Source organism: Rhea pennata, chromosome 5 (assembly GCF_028389875.1).
Source record: "Rhea pennata isolate bPtePen1 chromosome 5, bPtePen1.pri, whole genome shotgun sequence".
Taxonomy (NCBI): Eukaryota; Metazoa; Chordata; class Aves; order Rheiformes; family Rheidae; genus Rhea; species Rhea pennata.
This window is the reverse complement of record NC_084667.1, coordinates 42,796,495-42,820,108: the sequence shown is the minus strand read 5'-3', so window position 1 is coordinate 42,820,108 and position 23,614 is coordinate 42,796,495. Positions and strand designations below refer to the sequence as shown.

Below are 23,614 nucleotides of genomic sequence, written 5' to 3'. Positions count from 1 at the left end.
GACGCGCGGGCCGGGCGTTAGGTTTGAATTCCAGGCGCGCAGCGCGGCAGGAAGGCGGGGCCGGGCGGTTAGGGCCGGCGCGGCGAGGAGCTATTGCCGAGGCGATGGCGGCGGCGGCGGCGGCGACAACAACGACAAAGGGCCCGGTGCAGCTGCCGGCGCTGTGTAACTGGCGGCTGGCGGAGTTCCTGCGGCAGGTGGATGACACGGACCTGGTGTGGCTGCGCGAGATCCGCGAGGAGGCGGCCAGGATGTTCAGCAGGTACCTTCCCCCCTCCCATCCCCCCGCTTCCCTCAGGCGCCGGACCGGACCGTTAGGCGCTGTTAGCGGCCTCTCCCTGTCGGGCCTCTACCCTCATCTCTCTTCCCCCCGTTCCCTGCCGCGCAGCCACTACAGCGACGAGCCGGAGCTGATGCCCAAGACGCCGTCGCAGCGGAACCGGCAGAGGAGGAAGCGCCTGTCCGTCCTGCAAGACGAGACCCAGGAGCTGGGCAGGAAGAGGTAAGCCCGGCGCCGCCGGCCGCTGCGCGCTCAGCGAGCGCCCCGGGGTCGTCCCCTCCCTCCCCGGGGCTCTTAGGGCGGGAAGGGTCCCCGCCTCCACCGTGGCGGCCTGCCCCTTTTCACTCCCGGAAAGCTGGGGCTAGAGGCCAGGAGCTGGGGAGAAAGCATGAAGTTACTGCTGCTTGGGGTCCAAAAAGTCACAACTGAAAAGCGGTTTTATGAGAAAGGATAACTTGATTAAAGACATAATACAAAGGCTTATTTTGAAGGAAGCCTAAAGATAGGTGTAAGCTTCTGAAAGCCTGGAAAAGCTTGCTTGAGAAACGAACGTTGCGCAAAGACAGTTGTCTCCCCATAATCTTTTCTCTAATTCTTGTTCTTTTGTACTATTAAAGGTTCAGTTATGTGTTTCATTCCAGAGCTGTTATTAACCTAGTGGTCTAAATGTGTTATAACATCAAGGTTCTCTGTTGAAAATGCACTGTGTAAATATCTTGACTTTTGTCAGTCAGTTTCTTCTTATATGTCTGTATTTTTTCTTTCTCTGGCACTCTTCTTTCCTAAAATGTTATTTTAATTAGTTTTCTGAGTACATTGAACTCTTAAATTGGTTCTCCTACATCTTTCAGTTTTGTTATCCCTGCGCATTCCAATTTATCTAAGGGAGTGCTTCAAGCCCTATGCTGTTTCTAGCACATGCTTTACAGAACACTAGTAAATTGCTGTACAGAGGCCTCACAGACATGTGGGCAAACTATTTTTATTTACTGTGTTTTCAGTCAGAAAATAGTGATCTCTAATCTCTAAATGGATAGATACGTAGCTGTTTTGTTAGGAATTTGTGTCTATTCCTGAATCCAGTTCCAGCCTAACATGCTGTTTCTATTGTTAGATTATCTAGACGGCGGAAAAGCAGCATCAAACCAGCACCCTCCAAGCGATATTCTCAAAGACTTCAAAATAAAGAAAACTTAGAACTAATCAGGGCTGTGGCTGAAGAAGTCTCCCCATCTCAGCAACTGACAAGATCCCAGAGGGCAACGCCTGCTAAGTGCTCAGAAGCCCCTGCTGAGTCCCTGCCTTCTATCCAGACAGTAGAAGGGAAAATTCCTTTAGTAGAAATTAGTGTCAGTGATCGCATCAGTGCTGAGTTACACGTGCAGAAGAGTGTATCTAAATCAGCAGAGAAGGTCTCCACAACCATCCTATTGCACCCAAATGATGCTTCTCCAAAGGAAAGCAGTGCTGCAAAATTGCAGCCTGTGCTTGCAGCCTCTATGTTGGCGGTGCCTCATACCCCTGAGGCAAAAGACACAGGAGAAAGCAGGAGTGCATCTAAGTTGAAGATTGCAAATGCAGCTGATACTACAGTCACTGTAAATGAAGAGCATAAGGTGGAGGAGGTAGATGTCTCTTCTCAGGTACCAGAGCATAATGAGGAGCCTGAGAAGGAGCTTCCCCGATGTATAAGGGATAGTCCAGGGACTCCTACAGGCTCTAGGTTGAGCCGTCGCTCGGTGCGCAGAAGTCTGATGGGTAGGCCTTCCATGATTCGCAGGACCTCGTTGGCAGAGAAATACTCACTAGCCAGCAAAAGGGAAAGTATGATCCGGAAATCTGTCAGCAGGACAATGGTTAAGAGGAAGGCAGCTCAAAAGACATCTGTGTCCTCCAGTCGCATGAACTGTAAGTTTGAATGTTATCTGTTATCAGAAAAGTTTTGCTTTGAGCTATTTGTATTTACTTTGTTGCTTTGCTGCTTTCTACTGCTGAAGAAAAGCTATGTTACACAGCTGATTTTTCCATCTAGGTAGAGTGGGTGATCTTCCTAGGTTAGACAAACATTCAGATAAATGTGTGTTCAAGTGGCTTTCTAGAAACCTAGCTGTATAGAGAAACCTTTGATGTATTAACTGTGCTAGCTAATAACTTACAGCCTACAAATTTGGCCTTGTTTATCACATGGGAGAATAGCTTAAGGCCTTCTAAGTGTCTTCAGTGGCTGCTTGTCAAGTTAAAAAGGAAGCCAATGGATGGGGCTCTTAAGCAGCTCCTAGCAGCAACCGCTTCTTAAAAGGGGTATAGGCTCTCACAAAAGCTTGTGTGTTTTCTGGGAAACAAGGTGGCTATTTTTTTTTTAATCTACTGCTCTTTAAACAGAATCTGCTCATAGCTCTAGAACTCCAGTTTTGAGAAGAAAATTTTGAGGCTGAACTCTGTAAATCTATTACAAAAGTTTGGAAGACCATTTTAAGTTACAGTAGAGACACTTCTGTGAAGAATGTAAACTGATTTAAATGTTCTAAATGTTCTTGCTGCTAGATGTGATCATTGAATTTACTGCAAGAAAACAAAGTGATGGTATCATTTCTATTGAGCTGAGCAGCAGACAAAAAACAAGTGCCTATTAAGTGATGAATAAATAAATGACTCCTGAAATGCAGATGATGCAAGAGAGGCTTCCCTGTGTGGTTCAGGGTGTCAGAAGTTCCGGAGAGATTGGCTGTTTTGCACAGCATACTTGGTTCAAAGGATAGTAGTTGAAAGAGTGTTGCTGTAATGTTTTATTCTACAGTGTTCTTGTTGTGTAGGATTTGTATTGTATAAAACTGAAGCGTCTTGAAATATTATACTTGTACAGCAAAAACTGGATATGTTTAGACAAACACTTTAACATTTTTTCTTCATACCAACTCAACCAACTGTTCTGTCGGAATGATCTTCCAGAAACACAATACTGTGCTCCCTGTGGCTTTCCCTGTGTTGGTAACAGGGTAATGCAAGAGCTCTGTGTTAGCTTCTGACTCTGCTCTGCGGGTTCCCTAAGTAAAAATGAAATTGTAGGAATGGTGTTCTCAGCTGTAGTTTAGATGAAGTGGCACAGAAGTTTTTTATCTTATGTGGTCTAAATACTTAAGGAAGGTTTTATTCCTTCCCTCTGTTAGCAAAACCTGAGAAGACTTTTCTGCACAGTTTGAAGTACTGGATGTAAGGAGAATAACTGATGTTTCAGGCAGCTCCAGTCAAGCTGGTTAATGTCTGAAGGTCCAAAGTGTGTGGCTGTTGCATAGGTATTAAGCAGTTCCACAGACCTCTGTTGTCTCTGCTTCAGATTGCACTGGATGTGGGTACAACACGGGTGTTTGTATTTTTGTAAATTCTCGAATGGAAGTATGGGAGCCCTGATGCAGCACGCTCCATATTCTCACAGCGACTGCAATGTCTACGCTTCTCTAATATGGAGGCTACATCTCCTCCTTAATAGTGGTTTACAGTCTTTGTTGATACTTCAAAGCTAGATAGCATTGAGGTAGCTGGAATACTTAGCAGGAAGCAGCACTCTGACTGTAAATAATGCTTGTGTTTGGATATGGTCCTACAAAATGAATCTGAGCCCCAGACTTGTCAGTCTTAATGTAAGCACATGAAATTTCACTTTGAACTCATCTGTAATTGCAGGCAATGTTTTTTCTAGTGCCACCTAAGTTGCCCTTGCTTGAAGCAGCATGCTTCTGAATTGCAGGGCAGTAACACAGGAGGCAGAGCAAATGCCTCTACAAAGTCTTAAATGAGTCCTAGCTTGTACTTGTGTATTATAGTTTTGGCTTTTCTTTCCATTCAGGTCCTAGGTCTGGAGAAGTGCCAGTGGATGAAGAAACAGTTTTCAAAACTGGGTGAGGCTACCTAAAGAGATTCCTTTAGCTCATGGTTGGAGACTTTTTCAGTGGCATTTTTGATTAAAAAATGCACTGTTTGCAGATAACTATTAAACATGGCTGCCTTCTTTCCTTTTTTTTTGTAGACCTCACTCTGGACCTTGTACCCCCTCAAAGTTGGTAAGATTTGAGCAGATGTTAAAAATATTTCTGTTTGTGTGAACTTGTGACTGAAATGTGTTAAGTACGTCTGTTTATTGGGGGATTAGGAGGACTCTAACACAGCCAAGTTCAGTCAACATGGTTGTATAAAGAAATGAATAAATTGAATAAAGAAAGCTTAGAGCAGTTGAATACATACATGAGCCTATTTATAGCCTATCTGCTTCCATAGACAGACTAGAGATAAAGTTTGATATTGTCAAGTCAATCACAATGTTCCAAAATCAGTATGTGATCACAATGTTCCCAAAATCAGTAAAACAAAAACGAGAAAAGTTTTATCTGGGAGAATGAATGAGCACGTGTGACTTGAGGCTTATTTTGGATGCAAGTTGAGTTATCCTGTCAGTATCATGTTATAATCTGAGATGCTACAAAGTGAAGGCTAGCTGAAATTAGAAAATAGTATTCTCTTTTTTTCATCTTATGTAACAGCACCAAATTCAGACCTTTGTATTGCTGGTATTCAGAATAGGGGCCTGCTTTCTGGCTCTTGCTGGAGACAAACTATTCAATGCAGAATCTTTATCCATGCGGATAAATAATATTGAAATTTAAAAAAGGACTTTGGTTGTGCAGAGTTTGGACACTATTACTATTTTGGTATTTTAAAAGCTTCTTTTGACGTTTTCATTGGCTCTGCAAATTATATGAAGCTCGTCAGTTTGTGTTATGGTGACCACAGAAATCTGCAAATATCGTTCAAGTCAAAACATCTTCCTTCAGAATTCTCACTGGCCTCATGAGGAAGAAATCCTAGGATTTTGTGCAGAATCACATGAATTCAGTCTTTGGTTATTGAAAGTGATGGAGCTCTATGCTGGAGCGTAGATGGAGCATCATATGCTCTATGATGAAGCTCTGCTGCTTCAATAAGGAAGGACAGGCTTATACATACTTTTTTAGCTGTGCTTTTCTACCATCTCTGAAAGTTCAAATAAGTGCGGTTCTTCTATTGGCCATGGATGATTTTAGCTTGTCTGAGTTACAGCTGTGGAAAAGCTTGAAGTGAAAACGTTAAGTGGGAGGGGAAATCTGCTTTGCAGATATGTGAATAGGACTAATCTTTTGTTTGTACATCCTCAGGCATTTGTAAATGCAATTTTTCTAGTCTGCGTGATGTATTTGATCTGTTGTTGACCTTCATGTTGTATTTCTGTGCCACTGCTGTTGGTAGTAAAATCTTATAACCCACCTTGTTATTAGCCTTGGCCACTAGGTTACCTTATCCACTCTATCGGCATTTTTCTCAGCAAACCAAACATGGTTTAGTTCCTGCCAAAGACTACTTTTGGGAATTGAGTAATTTGAAAATGCAGTGACTCAGCAACTTCTTCAAAACAGAAAATGTTTGTGTCCATAGGAACAGATAAAGATAATACCTGTATACATGCTGTTACCAGATTTTTCTCAGGTCTGATATCTGAGTTTTTCAGATCATATGCTTTTGTTTGCCTACAGATCCTTTCTACTATTATGTTATACTTAGTATGAGACTCTGTACTTTGGATGAGACTGCTTTCTTAGTTTCCACACTTCTTTTTGCCTTCTCTTTCCACCTTATTTGTGGCTGCCAGCCTACCTGCTGGCCAAGGTCAGGTGGAGGGGCAGGTCTTGATACTTACAGTGGAAGTGATGCTTTTATTGCTAGCAAAGTGCAGGTTTCAAAAGCCTTTGCCGGCTTCCCATAGGCATATAAAACCATTATTACAACTAAAGTAATTTCATACCAGTTTAAGTGCAGAGAAGCAAAATAGCAGCACATATTACATTAGTAACAGAAGTAGATAAATCAAGGACATGAGCTGTTTGTAGTCACTGTCTCTCTGCTTGTTTGTTTGTCCTTGCTAAGTAAAATGAGCTGTGCCTGATTCTTTGCCTGGACTCCAGCAACCATAAACTGATAACCATCTTGGAAAGCTTTGTCCTTAATGGCTTATGAGTTTGCTTGTTCAGTTGGAGTAGCAAATCCCACATTGTGTGCATTCATGCTCCATGTTAAAGTCTGTGCTTCTAGTGATGACATGACAGCAAGGAGTTTAGTAAGGTGGTGTCCTGAAATATCTTTCACAGCTGGAGCTAAGGACTTAAGTCTAGGTGCTGGTACCACTACTTTCTAGTATGTATTCCCTTGCAATATTGCAAACTGTCTAAATCAGTATGACATCATGGTTTGAAACAGTAAGTGGCTGTTTCTGTGTGAGAATTGTGCTAAAACCTATTTGCTTTTTCTACAGAATCTCCAAAGTCCAAGAACGTCACTTCACACTCAAAATCTCAGCAGAAATGAACAGCTGGAGGAGACTAACAACAAAGGTAACTTCCAGAGGCTTCTTTCAAGCAGAAATTTAAATGAAGCCATGGCTTTGTTGGGAGACCAGGAAATCTGAAAGATTAGCTATTTTGTTTGAGAGCCTGATCAGGTTAAAAATGAAAGACTAATCTGATCTTTGACAAGCAAAGATTTCTTTCAAGAGGTTAAGAACTGGAAGTTCTGTGCTGGAGTTGTCTTTTCTGCCCAGGGAAATGCGTAGAAATAGGCTGTGATGTAATAAGGGTGGAGGGATATGTTAGCAAGTTCCTGGAAGGGCTAGTTGAATGCAGAAGCAGGCAGTTGCTCTGAAGCTTTGCAGAGCATCACAGCATTGTATTAATGCAAACTGCATAACAGATGATTTCAGACAGCTTTACTTTATGCTTTGAATGATGCTGTGTGGTTACTTGCTGAAAGCAAATAAGGTCGTGCTGTGCATAATTTGTTAGGCATATTTAGTCAGGAGAGAGAGCTCCTAAGTATGTCTGTACTCAAAACTCTGCCAGAATGGATTTTTTTTTTTTTGGCTAGAACTAACTGAGTAACTATGTTTTCTTTCAGAAAGTAACTTAAATAAGAATGAAGAAACCCAGGAACCACCCCAGAGTGCCAGGTATATTCATAGAATCATCCAGGTTGGAAGGGGCCTCTGGAGATCTCTAGTCCTGGTCCCTGCTCAAAGTAGGGTCAACACTGAAACATTGTTGAATGGCTTCAATGTTTTGTGACTAAGAAATTTTTGCAATGAGGCTTCTTTGCCTGTAACGAGAAGAGGATTTAATTTGTGTCTTCCTTCATATTAGAAAGATTTTCTTCAATAGCTACTTGAGTATACAAAATGAAATTTCTTTTAAACTAGAAAAGTTTGGACAGTGTTTTTTTTAAACCTGACTCTGGCACTCAGGAGGGTTTACCACGTATAATGATCTATATTTTTTCCTCGCAGGAGAAAGCCAAGTTACAAAAGAGCTGTGGATCAACGCTATGACAATCAGCAAGCAGAAGATGGAGGGCTTTCTCCTCCAAGAAGAAAGACCCCATCCCCTCCCTGTCCAGCCAGTAAAGTAAGATGCTTGCATTCCTGATACACTGCACCTAGACCCCTTGCCTATTTAGTCTCCTGAGGATCACTTTGGCATTCTTCTCACAGGTTGTACGTCCTTTCAAAACATTTTTGCACACTGTGCAGAAGAACCAACTCCTTATGACCCCAAGTTCTGTGGGGAGAAATGGTGTAATGAAATCTTTTATCAGGTACAACACTCCTCTCCAAACTGATCCTAAGGTAAGACGAGACTCTTAAGTCATAGCCTCGGAGATGGTGGGTGTCCAAGTTAAAGCACAGATACCAAACAAAATTCACAACCCATAATAAACCAAGGAATAATATACTTAGGAAGCAAACAACCCAGCTAACTCAGCCTTACAGGAAGAAATAGGAACTTGTCCTGAATGGGTTAGTGGAAGGAGTATGCCAACGTTCAAATCTAATAAGCATTGATATCGACGGAGTATTAATTGTTGCAACCAGTTGTTAACAAAGATTAGATAACAGGCCTGTGTTGCTTATAGTGAGGTATGCAATTCCACACTCAAGTTTACAGCATCATGGGGGAAGTTCCTGTACCTAAAGCAGAGTAGTTTCTTGGGCAGATGGAATTTGAGAGGGTCTGGTTCTAGACTTCCAAAGGGAGTTGGTTTCCTTCATGCTCTGTTTATGCAGAAGACATCTTGCAAAAACTAAAGTTTTCTGACTTCTAGCCTGTATGTATTGCTTAAAGGTGTCATATTTTGTCAGCTGTTACTTAATGAGTCTTGCTCTATTCCCTAATGATAAACTTCTCATCTGTTGAAGTGATGAAGGATTTAACTTTTAATGTCAGCAGGAACATGAGTGAGATTAATCTCCATACTGGTGAATGAGCTGATGTGATGAGAGAACTCTTCCGATCAGTGAATCCTTTACTTCTGTTCCATTGAATGTTGTATTTTAGGTTTCATTCCAATGCAGGCAGCTTCCCCTCAGTGACCTGTTTTATCTGAGCACTAAACAAACTAAACAACACTTGAAAAATAAGATATAATTGTTAGTTCTAAATTAGCTAGTTTAGGTACAAATAACAACCAATTTACTGCAATATGGAGCATAGCATAAACTAATCACCTGAATATTTACCCTGCTTATCAGTGATTTTACTTGCTTTGAGCCTAGGGCTGCCATAACTTGGCAATTGCTGTACTCAATCTAACATTGAATTAGTTTGTCTTAATCTGTTTGCTGTGACTTTAGTTCTGGCTGTATCTTGCTCTTCTGATTGATAAATATACTTAGGTTGTGTTAGCTGGATTGTTTGCGAAAATGGGGAAATGCGCTGCATTTCTGTGCAGGTGGTATATGGGGCTGACTGTGTGTCTGAGACAAACTATAAGGACTCTAAATGGTTGTTTACTGTGAGATAAATCTTTGTGGGAAGCAAAGAAGCCAATGGGAATTTTGATTTGAAGTGAGCAAGGTGTTTCCTAGAGTATCATCTCTCCCTATAAATCTACAGGAAATCAGTGGTAATGCTTGGCAGTGATAATACTTTTTTGGTTCTTTTTTTGGTGTAAGTCGTGGTGTTGTCTGCAGCCTCTACAGAAACTTCTTGGACTTTAGGAGCTGATGGTTCTATTTCAATTTCCAAGCTCCTCTTGCTCTTAAAGATTAACACTACTGCCTTGTTTTTCATTGCATCTGTTCCCAACTAGGTATGACCACATCATAAGCTACTTGAGCTCTTTCTCAAGCTTGTCCCCTGGTTGTGGCTGTGGCTACAGCTCCTTGGTGTTGTCTCTGTGTCCATAATTACCTGAGCACACTGGGGTAGAAAGAAGCCCTTGCAGTTTGGTATAATCACTTTTTAATCAACCTCAGGAAAAGGAGAGGCAGAAGCTAGAGACACTGAGGAAAAAGCAAGAGGCTGAACAGCTGAGAAAACAGAAATTGGAAGAAGAAAAGAAGCGGCGATTAGAAGAGGCAAAGCTGTGAGTATATGCTTTCTACCTTGTCCATATTGCTCTCTGGGCTTGTAGGTCCTTGCATCTAGGTCACTTGTCTTGCAGAGTCTATACATGCAACAAAAATTCCTGTTAGCTTGCTCTCGCACTGTAAGATGATATTTGTTCTGTTAGTGTCTATCTAGGATGCTACTAAAAAGTTCAACTTTTTCACCTGATTGCCAATTCAGACTTTCGCCTTAAGTCCCCTGTCTCAGATGAAGCTTTAAAAATATTGCTGATATTTAAACTAATGACCTACTTAGTTCATGGAATTTCATGCTGCCCAAGAGCTTTGTCTTTTTGCTTTATATTTGAGTTCCTTCCACAGACCTTACAACTCATCTAGGCTACATTGATAAAGTTAGGCTGTGTCCTACAGGAAACGTGAAGAGCGTCTGCGCAAAGTGTTACAAGCTCGGGAACGGGCAGAGCAAATGGAGGAAGAGAGGAAAAGGCGCATTGAGCAGAAGATAGCTCTGTTTGATGAAAAGACTGAGAAGGTAAGACCCAGTGTATCTGTAGAGTTCGTTGTGGAGAGCAAAGAATCCATTGAGGTAAATCATGCTGTGCTAATGTGCCTTCCAGAAGAGAAGCTGAGGCTGCTGAAATCCAGAGAATGAACTGGAAAATCTTTGAATAAAGATCTTTCCAAAAACCAGGCATTCAGTGAGTTTGAGCTGCTGTATTGGTCTTAGTTACAGCTAATAGCAGATTAATAATTCTGGAAAACAAAGCTTTTAATCTAAATGGGATGTATTTAGGCTGGCTTTGTTTACCTCAAGTTGTTTTCCTGTTTGACTAATAGATGAACGGGTGAAAATAAGCATACTTTCTCCAGAATTCCTTGTATCTGAGGTTTTCAGAAAACTTGCAATAGGGTCATAACAATTGTTCATCTGCCTTCAATTACCTTTATGTGCTTTACTTATTTTATGATTCTTACAACAAAAAACATCAGAATACATTTTATTAGGTGTAAAAATAACAGAATCTTAATCCTTCCTGTGGAAATCCAAAGGAAGGCTGTTTCCCTAACTATTACTGTTTAAAAATAATGCACAGGCTCCATTGACTGCCAGTGGCAAAGAAGAAGCCTTTGCTTTGTAAGAGGGTGGGAGCTCTTCATCTTTGAGATTTACTGTTTTGGTACTTCACATACACATGTATCTGGCTGAATACCTTAGTCTCAGATGGGACAGTTCTCTGCCTATTTTAGGTGCGGGAAGAAAGGTTGGCAGAAGAAAAAATCAAAAAGAAAGCAGCTGCCAAGAAAATGGAAGACGCAGAGGCCCGACGCAGGCATGATGAGGAGGCCAGAAAACAAAAAGCACTGCAACAGGTCTGTCCTGGGGTTCATGTGTTAATATGTCTGTTGCCTGTCATTTCGCATGCAGTTAGCAGGGCTGTGATCTGCCACAATCTTGTAGGTGAGGAGGCCAGTAAACATATTTACACTAAGAAACTGAGTGAAAATTTTGCTACTGGTGAGGAAATAAGCTTAGGCTTAAAGCTCTCTGCAGTGCTGTGCTTCCTTTTACAATATGTTGTGAGCTGTTATTGATGACTACAAGACACATTTCTTCTGCAATCCTGGCCAGATTCTTACTGAAGACCTTAATTTATGAATCAGCAACTATTAAGTTTCTCGGTTAAGGAAACTGGACAGTTATGTGGGAAGAAGTAACATAGCTTAATCTGTCACCTCTGCCGCTTGTGGAGTGGCATGGTGGCCATTGGGCCCTGTGGGGTGCATGGTGGACAGAGTAAGGCCAGTATGAAAAATCACTGAAAAGATGATGTAGCTACCTTGAAAGCATATGCTCTACCTGTTAGTTGTGTGTTTTGCTGCTGTAGTGATAGGTGCTGAGGATCAGCTCAAAAAAGCTGACCCTAGTTTTGTTTGTTCTGGAAGCTGTTCCTGTACAATGTAGGGTGAGTAACTTGTCTTGCACTTACTAGGAGGAGGAGGAACGTCGGCACAGAGAGCTAATGCAGAAGAAGAAGGAAGAAGAGCAGGAACGTGCCAGGAAGATTGCTGAGCAGAGGCAAGCAGAACAAGAGAGAGAGAAGCAGCTGGCTGCAGAGAGGGAGCTGGAGAAGAAGAAGGAGCAGGAGAGGATCCAGGCAGAAAAGTAAGATAATACCCATTTATGCACTAAACTTTGTGCCAGGATTTTGCAGTGAAGCACTACTGAAAGGTCCTAGCAGAGAAGAGCTGTTTTGTACTGTCAGCGCAGCTGTGGGTAATGAGCTGCTAGGAAGAAATTCTGGGCCTGACAAAGTAGTGTGTACAGTGAGGGGAGTGCCCTGAAGAGCTGTAAGAAAAGCGGGGCTTGCAGCAGGCCCCATGAGTTGGGGAATATGCCTGTGTAGTTCTGAGTGTGATGATCTGTTTACTTTGGTTCTCAGGCAACGTGAACAGCAGGAGAAGGCTGCTCGCCTACAGAAGGAGGTGTTGGCTGCTAAAGAACAGCTCCACAAGGAGGTGGAGAAGAAAGAAGTAAGGAAACCCTGTTTCTTGGTAGATACTTACAGCCAGGTGGATCTGATGTCAGTAGCTGTTACTGTTAACAGCTCCATAGCTCAGCTGCTTCTAAGAACCTTCAGTTGTTGCACTTCTGGACTTCAGTTAAAAGGTGCTTTTATCTGCAGAGTGTACTCTGTGTCCTTTTCAAAATATGGTGCTCGCTCCCCTGAGATGGCAGCAGTGCAAGAAGACAGGACAGATATTGCACACATCAAATGAAATTGAAGTTTGTGGCTCTTCCCCCTTTGTGCCCAAATGTGTCCACACCTGTCTCTGTATCAAACAATAAATAAGCCCAGGCTTCTAAGAAGCAACATCTTAATTTTATACTTGTGCCGTTTGCTACAGAAACACAAGCACAGACAGTAAACTTTGTCAGGTTATTTTCTGCAATGGTCAGGACAGCACAGAATAACTAAGCAGGCTTTTCTGCTTGTAGCACTGAAGAAGAAACTTCTGATGTAGCTGGGCACGTTGAGGCTTTACTTGAGTAGGAACATGTGTTTTCACCTGAACAGAGACTAATAGCCCAAAGGTTATTCAAATGACTCTTGGAATGCCCCTTTTAAAGGATTTTCCTCACAACTAATGAGATTTTACAGGAATCCCTTTGCTATTTGGACTGTTGCTTTTTTGACTTTATAAAAGAATTATGAGAATTCACACTTCTGTTTCAAGATAATTCCAATGGGAGAGTAGAAAGCACAGCTGGAAACAGCCCGACCTTTGTGTTATGTCATTGTCATTCTACTTGATAGAGCTGTGGTTAGCAACTGACGGCAAAAGTCTGACTGCCTTCAGGGAGTTGCATTCCTTGGTGGGGATTCTAGTGTGCCCAGCAAGCCTTACTGCGTCAGCTTCATGAAGTTGACGGGCAACTGGTGGGAGAGTGCTTGTCTGGTGCGCCACTTGTCCTGCATTGTTTTTGTTTACCATCTGTATGGCGTTCAGACTTCCAATTAGATATTTAGATTTTTTTTTTGTGCCAAATAAATGGATTCCTGGGTTAGTAGAATAGCTTAGTTAATGAAGTTAAACTTAATTCATTTGTGACGTGGGCTTGCCAGCAGGAGGAGCAGTGGCTAGCAGAGAAGAAGAGGCAGGAGCAAGAAGACAAGACACTGCCAGAGGAACAAAAGACTAAAGATGTAGCCCAAACACAGCACCTAGAAAAGAAAGAGGTAATTCTGCTCTCTCTGGTGGAATTTCTTTAAGGGATCACATCAGAGAACTCTGATTCCAGCACTAATGTGTTGTTGCCATGGGCAGTTTTACCATATGTTTTTTTATTCCATTTCAATAATGAAGAGATCCTATAAAATCTTATCCTAGTTATCTGAGGCTGACTCCAGGTGGCCTTCTGTAAATGGCTTGAAGTGTAAAGGAGGGAATGGAAACAACAAGCATTTGTTATGGTTTTCTAGTTGTCAGTACAAGGGGGTGGCTATTAAAGTTCCTTTGCTTCTCTGATTTTCTTCAGTTTGAATACTGATCCCCACAAACATCAGATGCTTAAATAGCAATATTTAAGTTCAAAGATGTAAACAGCCACAGGATGGCAGCAGAGTCTGTGGGCCAGTATTGCATTTGTGAACTCTTCTGATGTGACTTGATGATCCCTGGAAGTGAATATTTTTGTCTGGAGCATTTAAGACGAATATAAGGATCTTTATTCTACCTGCTTGCAAAGCAATGTATTTTAATCTTTAAATGCAAAAATAGTGAAATTACTTTCATAGGCTGTATTTCATGACTGTTTTAAGGAGCAAAACTGTTTCCAGTTTCCTAGAGGCACTTATTCCTCTTAAGAACTGATTTACATTTTGTGATTGGTGAAACATACAGTTCTAACTTTTCATCTATTCTGTGTTTTTCTTCAACTTTTTTTGCATTTCACTCAATCATGCTGTTTCTATCAAATTTATTATAAGAATTTGTCCTGAGCTGATATGTGCTATATTGCATTTCTGAAGAAGATAATGTTCAATTTAATATTATTAAACAAGACCAAGAGTTTTAGTTGCAGAATATTTGAAGAAGGAAATTGCTCAGCTACAGCTTTCAGGATGTAGCAACTATATTTATGCCTTGCTTGTATCAAGTGGAACTGCTGTTTCTATATTAGATGTACTGCTGGCTTGTCCATGTCATACATAGCTGCATAAGCAGTCTAATTAAACAGGAGAAGGCAATGTAGAGTTGTAGTTGGGCAAGAGGTAGAGTACTGAGGTATTTTAGTTTTCAAGTGTCCCACTACAACTGTGAAACGTAGTGCTATGCTATTGTAGCTAATGACTGTTATATCCATCTTCTAGAATTCTCCTGTATGCAATTCGTACCAGATGACTCCACAGGCCCTGAAAGGGCCTAAACCCCCCAAGATAAATCCAAATAACTATGGAATGGATCTGAATAGTGATGACTCTACAGATGATGAAAGCCAGCCCCGAAAGCCCATTCCTGCCTGGGCTAGTGGTATGTGTCAGCAGGTTGAAACCTGTATTGAGAGTTCCCAACATTCCCTATTGCAGCTCTGCTGCAACTAATAAGACCTGGTATACGTTTTTTTTTTTTTTTTTTTTTTTTCCTAGTTAGTCCTGCTTGCATGGAGGTGCTAACCTGTGGCAGTGTGGGTGGACTGTTGAGTCAGTTCTCTGCCACCTGGGACCTTCATAGCCTAGTATTGGGGGACAGTACTCTTTAAACTGTGCCAACTGTGCTGCTAGTGTCATTTTGCTGGTGCAAGTGGAAGAATATTCTGAATTAGAGCTCTTGAGCCTGCTTGACACTGGCTTTAAAAAGCAATACCTGTGTCCAGATATCACAGGCTGAGTTCCAGACCTGTTCTTATCCTGCTTCTGAAAGTGTCAGTTCCACTGTTGTTTGATGTTCCACCTACCTAGGGGAGCTAAAAAGTTGCCTGGAAACTAATTGTATCTGCAGGAGGAAAAGCTACGAGACCTTGCCTCTTGTAAACTTCAGGTTCTGAACAGAATTCAGTACATGCAATATTCACCCTTCAAGTGATCTATGCTGAAGCTTAAGGCATTACCCGTGTGCCTTAAGGCACCAAATGTTACAGGAGTTTCTCCTGTCTCACTCCTCGTATGCTTAGTAATGAGGGGAGCAGGGACATAGAGCTTGCAAGCAGTGTACACAGCAGTTTCAATTAAAATAAATTAATGATAATCTTCTGTTTCTCTAGGGAATCAGCTTAGTCAAGCTGTAATCCGCCAGTACTACAACCCACCCAATGTTGATGCACTCTTTGGGGCGATTGCAAGCCCTAAGCTGGAGGACATCTTCTACAAAAGCAAACCACGCTACTTCAAGCGCACAAGCTCTGCTGTCTGGAATTCCCCACCGTTTGCAGGTGCCAAATCAGTTCTTGGTCTGCCGTACTGCCTGAAAAAGTACTGAGGTGGGCAGTGACTGTCTCTTGTGGAATAGTGGCTATGCATTTCTGTATCTAGGTGAGGGGAGAAAAGTTACTATTCAGTGCCGGTAAATCTTTAGGTATTAGCATTGAATAAATGTCAGCTCTTAGTGGGCCTTTTGCGTTTTCTGTCTTGAGGGGTTATTTTCTTAACCACTTGGCAAAACCAAATTTTTGGGAGATCTTGCTGCTGAAAGATGTGTCTCCTTTTAACCTTAACCTGAAATTAGGAAATGCTTAGACCTTTAGGTCATCAGAACTCATCACCTAAAGCAATATGATCCTTCCTTCTTCAGCCAAGCAAGCCTGGTAGCTACTGCCAGCTGTAGAGGAAGGTTGTATGTCAGTACTGTTCCTGCCCATCCCAAGGCTAAAACCAGAGTACTTGCACAGCTAATGACCACTGCATGCATCTTGGGTAGAATCCAAATATATGTTATTGAACTGCTCCAAGAACAAGATACTAGCAGGTATGATCTTCGTCTGCAGATTGCAAAAATTTGATTGTTTTTTCACTCAGACTTTGTCAACATCAAGTGCAATTGTATGGATAAGCTATATTGATAATGATGTTACTACAGCTCTGGGAAGTTACTGTAAGGTTTTTTCTTTATTGACCTTTCTTTATTTCTTGGAGAAAGACTCTCCATGTCTCCCAGAAAAATCTAAACTAGCACAAGCAGGCTTTGTTATTCTAGGCTTCTTGAAACAAAATTTTACAGATGTTCTGATACAATTTCTTTCAACTTAAATTTCATGTTTGTAGCACAGATTGGATTGAAATGATGAGTTAAGCCTTAATCCTCGGTTTACTCTCTCCTCCCTGTGCTTATTTCATTTAGTCAGCCTCAAAGGTTTTATTTTTAGGCCTTTGTCTTGCACTTCGCATGTTCTGTAAGACAGTGTCAGATGGAGTGTTATCAAAACTCATCTCTTAATGGCAAAATCTCAGCTTAGATTATAAACTCCAAGATCCCTTGTTATTTTGGTTGGTCTTTCTACACCTAGTTCACAAATGACACTGAGACTTGTGCATTCTCTGCAATGAGCTCCTTATGAAGAGATTAGAGGCATCACTAGAGCACTATTTACTGGAAGATTTTTTTAAAGGAAGCAGTTGCATTATTTCTCTAGGTTGTTGTGGAAATTTGTCTTGTTAAAAGGCAACCTATCTAGTTCTTACCTCAGATTCGTGGCTTGATTTGGAGGCTTGATTTGAGTTAAAGATGGACAAATTATGTTCATGGTAGCAGCAGAAGACTAAAGACTACCTTTTTAATAACTCTGTATATACATTTAAAAAAAACCCTCACATATTGAATAATCTCCAATGTACAGGAAACTGCACCTTCCCTTTTGCATGTAATTGGTGGACTGTTTTCAAGAAGATACCTTTAAAACAGCTTGGGTTCTTTTATGTCAAAATAGTCAAAATACAGCAACTGCTAGATGCTATGCTACTGATCAGTGTATAACAGAGATGATTGTACTTTGATACTTTGATAGATGCTCTGTAGATTGAATTTTGTACTACAGTCTTTGTTTAAAAAAAAAAGAAAAAGAGAAAAAAAAAAAAAAGAACCTTTTCATCTCTTCTGGACTTTCTTCTTGGCTCTTCATAGTTTCTTACTGGGGGAGCCTGCCCTTTGGGTTGTTGTGCACGGTTTCCCTAAATCAGGAGCATTTTACCTGTGGAGAATTCCTCCTCTAATAGAAAATATGCTGTGGTAACCATGCAGAATTTGCTGACTAGTTTATTATTCTTTTTCCTTCTGGAAACTGGAGAAGAGACAGTTTGATATGGTGGTCTATTCCCAGAGATCTTTGCTAAGAAATAATGACTTTAGTTTGAACTAACTTTTATGTCTTGTAACTTGCTTCTATTGTTGTCTAAATTGGAAAATAATTAGAATTGCTGCTGCCAGATGGAGCAGGAACTTCACTCACATAGAATATGGAGCCATAGTATTGGTATTAAAACAAAACAAAAAACATCTCCTACAAAAATCCTAGGAAATTCCCACTAAGTTTTTTTAAAAAAGCTATTTTGGCTCTTGCTTTCATTTCCCCCCCCCCCCCCCACGGTTTTGGTTCCTGTTTGTTCCAGCAGCCTCTTCTGAGCTCTATGAGCATTTGTTTTACAGTATGGTCTTGCAGGTCTGCACACTTATTTCTACAGGATGTCTGAGATGTTAAAGCATTGCACAGATTTGTATTCCAATCATAAAAGAATAGACAATCTTCCTATTGCTACTTAGACTATTAACATTACATACCTACACTGTATGTCCCCTTATTCTTTTCTGCCTTATGTCATTTCATCCATCTTTTCTTGTTCTGAGCCTGTTCCTCTGCTCTAATGTCCTGAATGAGGCATGTCCCAGTATTTTTTTTTTCCAGTGAGCTGATCTTCCTTGTAAGCAATGCTCTAGGTGATTGTCTTGCCTGTGTACTGAACTTCAGCAACTTTGCACAAACAAAGTTTAGAGGCCAGTCCTGAGTGAAGACAATTTTAACCATGAAAAGACTATTCCTCTGTCCAACACAGAACCTTGGTTAAATGCATAGCTTTTTTTTCCCTCTCTAAATCAGCTTTTATATTCTGTTGCCTGTTATTCTGTTATCAAACTGCTGAAAGAATGGTAAGGTCCCTACCTAACCTGACACTGGGAAACAGTGACTGTAATTGATCAGCCTACTCGGAACAACTATTGACAGAAAGCACTCTCTAAATAGCCTAGGGGCTTACAAGGGGCAGGTAGGCTGTATTTGTGTAGAGGATTACACAGAAGGTGTAAATATACAGAAAGTAAATAGTATCCTCCTTCACAGAAATGAGAAAGAGGGTTTTAGGCTATCTGTCCTAAGTCTAACTTCCACGGGTCTAAGGAATGTAAGTGCCCCTGAGATACTAGAATCTTTCCCAGTACCCACTAGGTTATTGGCCTTAAGACTAAGTCCAAAAAAAAAAAAAAGTTTTTAGTATTATTGTTTGTGAAGACAAGTATTAGATACCTTCCTGAACAAGGAATACTGGCAATTTGCAAAGCTATACAGAAATATTTAGAGGACAAATTCCTGGCTGCCGAGAGAAATGCCATTTCCAGTCATTAAGGACCGCTTGAGCTTGGTAATAAGGGTTAAACTTCTAACTGATTTTTATGTAACTGCTTTGCAATGATGAAAGCCTCAAAGAAATGCTCATACAGTCATCCCTAAATCATTTTACTCCAATTCTATAACACTGGCTTCAACAAAATTACCTATTTTGCACCTGTCAGTCAGCAGATGCTTCAGGGTCATTTTTTGAAGTGGGTAGAGTGGGACATACTATTCCTGCAAACTTCAATAGCTATGCTTAAAAAAAACAAAAACAAAGAACCCCCTTTCTGAGCTGAGCTGTCACAGCTAGCTTTGTTTAGAAAAAGTTTTTTTTTTTAAGGCCCTTCTCTCCCTTTACCCAGTCTTCTCAGTAGTTCATGCACTAAGGCTGTGACCCACAGCCTTTCAACATGTTCCCAGGATCACTGCCATTTCCAAGCATTTCCTTCAGGTTTATTTTTTGGTGAGATCCCAAGCCTGGTCCAATTTGGGTTCAGAGGTGCCAAAACTAGCAAGACTATTAGCTTCAAAGAACTAGCACTATTCAAAATCACTTCAAGTGGGCATGAGAGTCTGGCACCCCAGACAAAGGCTTAGTGAGATTCAGTTCCCCTTGCCTCTGCCCATTTAGAGTTACAGCTTTCTTTGGCATTCTCCTTTCTATATTAAGCGCTGAAGTGTCCTTTATCCACTGGATTAAAATAAAGCTAGTGTATGCAGCCTTTGTGCAACTGAAGTACCCATGACTTCTTTGTGGCTGATGCCTCTCTTGGTTCTCCTTCCGTGGAGGCTATGGCTGTGTCTGGGGCATACAGCCCTGTCCAAGGTAGACTCTTGTGCAGCACAAAACAAGCAGCTGGCAACTGGACAGATGTGAAGAGGTTGTAACTGTGATGGAAACAGGCCAAGCTCAGGAGTGTTTGGAGAAAATAGGGCTCTATTTAACCTTCCTCTGGTTTTGCTTGACTTAATTCTAGCAAGTGAAAAGACTGAGATGACAGGTATGTTTACTGTAGAAGAGAAAAGGGGATGTGAGTCTATTGGTGGGATACAAAGAGCTCAAAGGGCTGCTGCACAGTCATGTCATGCAGCTACCCTGTAAGATGTCTGAGGGTAAAAGACGGGCTGAAGCACGCAGACCTGGAGCATGCAGCAAGAGAGAGCATCGCAGCAGGTCTGGTTCAGGGGCTCTGTTCCTTAAAGGATAGAGGGGTTTAGGGAGACAGCAAAAGGGGTGCACTCCACTGAGATCTCAGTGCAATCTGGCCATCTGCCCCATTTGCAGTGACAGTGGGAAGAAGCACAGAATGCCCTGGCGCAACCGATCTCTCTGATTTCTACTTGTAACTTTCCATTTCCAAATACCATGTGGTTTCTCCATCTCACCTGCTGCTGCCTTTCAGTCCAGCTGGCTGACTGTCCTCCAAAGCACCTGTTTGCATTGTACAAACCATTGACTCTAAAACCAACAAACAAATGAACAATCCCCCTGTGGCAACCTAAGCCAAATTCAGCCATTTCTTGCCCTCAGAACCCTGTGTTTCTTGCACCTTCTGTGCACCTTTTATCCACAGATGCTGTCTAGTAAGATGGTTGTAGATTTCAGCTTATTTCCTATACAGATATTCTTCCTAATGCCTGCAATATCTGACTCACTTCAGTCCCTTTTGTTTCTTACACTTTGATTATAACAAACCCTATGTACTTGCCCATGTATCTTTAGCAGAAGGCTGTGGCCTGTAGTCATTCCCAGTGCCTTTTTGCCACTTTGTTCCAGGCAAGGTAGGTTTGCCCCCAGTCCTTTATCCTGCATGAACAATTCCTGACAGTAGTTTGAGAGAAGAAACAATCACTTTCTGTAGACTTTTTGAACAGCTTGTGCTACCTAATAACAAACTCTGAGAGCTGGGACAGGCTACTATTGTTACATGTTACAGCTTAACAGAATGGGAAAGAAAGTCTGAGTTCTTCATTAGGGCTCTGTCCCTGGCACAAACTGGTCAGGAGGGTTAGAGGGAATGGTTTTGTTCCCACTAAACTCTGTAACAAGTCTCAAAGAACAGAAGGTATCTAGAGGCCCAGGTTATTAGGGATGTGCTCAGTCTGAGGATCTTCACAAAACCTGAGCTCAACTACAAGCTCCCATGAAGAGATGCAGCTTCAGAGCTACCATCTAGATGCAGCTTTAGCTCACACCTGACACTGTTCTCTGTAGATGCTGTGCTGCCTTCTTCTGTCTTGACCAATGGGGCAAGACTAGCATTTCTCAGCTTGTGAACTGGGGATGGTTAGTAGCCTCCAGATAATCAGGAAGCAGTCTGTAAAATGGTTGCAGAAGAGTAAAAATTACATGCGTGTGGGAACAAAATGAAAAGAAGTAAACATTAATTTGGTGTTAAGAGAGAACCATAAAGGCAGCACTGGCAGAAACACTCCATAAGGTCTAGAGTTGTGGGGGTGCAAGCTTTTTTTTTTTTTTTTTTTAATACATATTTTTATATATATATATATATATATGTGTATATATATATATATATATATATGTTTGTATGTTTTTATCTCCTGAGTAGGTTAGACTGTTCTGGGACTATAAAGAGTGTGGCAACAGTGCACAAATGCCTGCTCTGCTCAGTATGGACTTACTGCCATAGGAGCAAAACCCTGCAGCTGAGGTCTATTCCCTGTTCTGGCTCAGCTTGGAGTTTTCCCCCACCTGTGGCCTCTTCAGTGCTGTGAAGGAAACAACAGCTTTATTTCCGTGGAACATCCTACAAGCAGTGTAGAAGGAAGATTTCTAGAAAGAAAAATAAATGATATAGAGGTAGAGTGTTTACAAGTCTTGCTGATACCCAGGATCTCTCATTGCATTTGTTCTAACTCGTACTACTCACTCAGCCTGGAGATGGGAGAGCTCTGCACAAATCAGGATGTGGCCAAACCATCTGAAGCAAATTCTCTCACCAGATTTTGTCCTGGCCTAATCTGACCAACCCTAATGTAACATGCTAAAGACGAGGAAAACCCACAAAGGGGAATTGCGGTGGTCACAGCGTAAGAGCAAACTTGGTTCTGTACTAATCTGTTGTAAGACGAGCTGATGGTTAAATTTTTGAACACCTGGATTATGAATGAGAAACAGTTGAGTTAGACTTTCATCTGCCTGCTTTCTAGATTATCCAACCTGCATCAGCCACAAAATGGGACTCAATAAAACACTTCTCGCCACCTGCTGTTGCACACCCTAGAAGGAGCAGGCCTTGAGATTTCAAAAACAAGTGACTTGTTAAAGCTTGTCTCTGCCTTAGTATTAGGAACACATGAAAATATCTGCCTTGGTCACATCCAGCCATAATCCATTCACACTGTCCTCTCTACCAGCCCCAGAAAAAGAGGTATGCTATTAAACTCACCACATCATTTCTGATTTGGAAATGAGTCTGGCCTAAAAAAATTCCCAGAAGTAGAAAATGCAGATGTGTCCCCATAACATAACTGCAAACACTGGTGAAGGGGGCTCAGCTGTGCTGCATTTCTCTGAACCTCCCAGCCCCGAAAATGTTGCTAATCAGCAGTGTCACAGGCTGCAGAGAAAAGGGAGTGAAACCAGAGAGCTGGCATTCCCCCATCTGCCACTGCTGGGCTCCAGACCCAGGCCTCTTGCTGCTAGCATGTCAGTAAGCTCTTTCATAAAGTAGGGACTTTGTGGATGGCATCGCTCATGCTCAACATCAGCATGATGTTGATGGATTGCCAACAGATGCAGTATTGAATTCGAATGACTGGTTTGCTGGCTTCTCTCTCATTATAGCGCTGCAGATAGGTAAAGTGGTAGACAGTAGATCAGCTGGCACGTGGCCACGGAGACATCATGTGTATCCCAAGAAATCTGTGTAATCTTTGCACTGAATTTTTGTGTCTTCCCAATGCTTACACCCTGCAAATAAAGGCCATGGGAGCCCTCTGTTGGCTACAATACTACCAAGGAGCCATGATTTCAATGGACATGCTGTGCAGCTCTGCAAAGTGCTTCCTATTGTGTGATCAGGAGCGAATGCTATCACGTCCCAGTCGTTACATCTCAAGGTTTATTCATGCTTGGAAAGAGTAAAACCAAGGCTACAGGGAACACTGAAGCAGTATGCTCATCTCTGGGTGAGAATCGGCCCATTAAACAGCCAGGAGCTGACATTCCAGTGAATCATAGGATCATAGAATCAGTAAGGTTGGAAGGGACCTCTGGAGATCATCTAGTCCAACCTCACTGCTCAGCAGGGTCACCTAGAGCATGTTAGACAGGGTTGCATCCAGGCAGGCCTTGAATCCCAGTTCTAGGAGCACTTCTCAGCAACTGGGAACACATGAAACGTTTTGGCCATATGCAAACATCTCCATGTTAGAGATGTGAGTGTAGCCCCTTTTACAGCCCCACAGCTTCTTCACAGCAGAGAAGCAGCCCTCCACATCTGCCCCAGTTTCAGTTCCTTCATGGAGGTGTTGTCAGTGAACCATCCAGCTGTGGGCTGTGACCAATGCCATGTGCCTCACTGGCTTCCATTTGGGATACGCAGACTCTGCCGCTCCCCACCTGACTGAGAAGGGTATGATGATAGGGAGGAGAATAAATCGTAAAAGCAACAAATGTTCTCGCACCCCCAATGAGAGGGATAAAGTTACCTCAGTTAAAAGTGCAAAGCCTGAGGTGGAGCAGGACAGCTTCTGGATGCAAGGCACAATTTTATATTGCACGTAGGCTGGTTTTAGTACTTTGGTTCCTGCATACAGATGCACTGCTTGAGTGCATTAGTGCAGCAGTGGC

General features: G+C 41.9%; 1 protein-coding gene across 1 annotated transcript; it reads left to right on the top strand.

Annotated features, from left to right (window-relative positions):
- Positions 1-104: 104 nt before the first annotated feature.
- On the top strand, positions 105-15,760 carry INCENP (inner centromere protein). Its single transcript, XM_062576372.1, has 17 exons — positions 105-262; positions 389-502; positions 1,395-2,188; positions 4,125-4,176; positions 4,305-4,338; positions 6,618-6,696; positions 7,256-7,307; positions 7,641-7,758; positions 7,845-7,979; positions 9,609-9,718; positions 10,113-10,233; positions 10,950-11,072; positions 11,693-11,865; positions 12,143-12,233; positions 13,328-13,441; positions 14,576-14,735; positions 15,466-15,760. Exons 1-17 carry the CDS (start codon positions 105-107, stop codon positions 15,678-15,680), a joined length of 2,643 nt encoding a protein of 880 aa, XP_062432356.1. The 3' UTR covers positions 15,681-15,760.
- Positions 15,761-23,614: the final 7,854 nt, after the last annotated feature.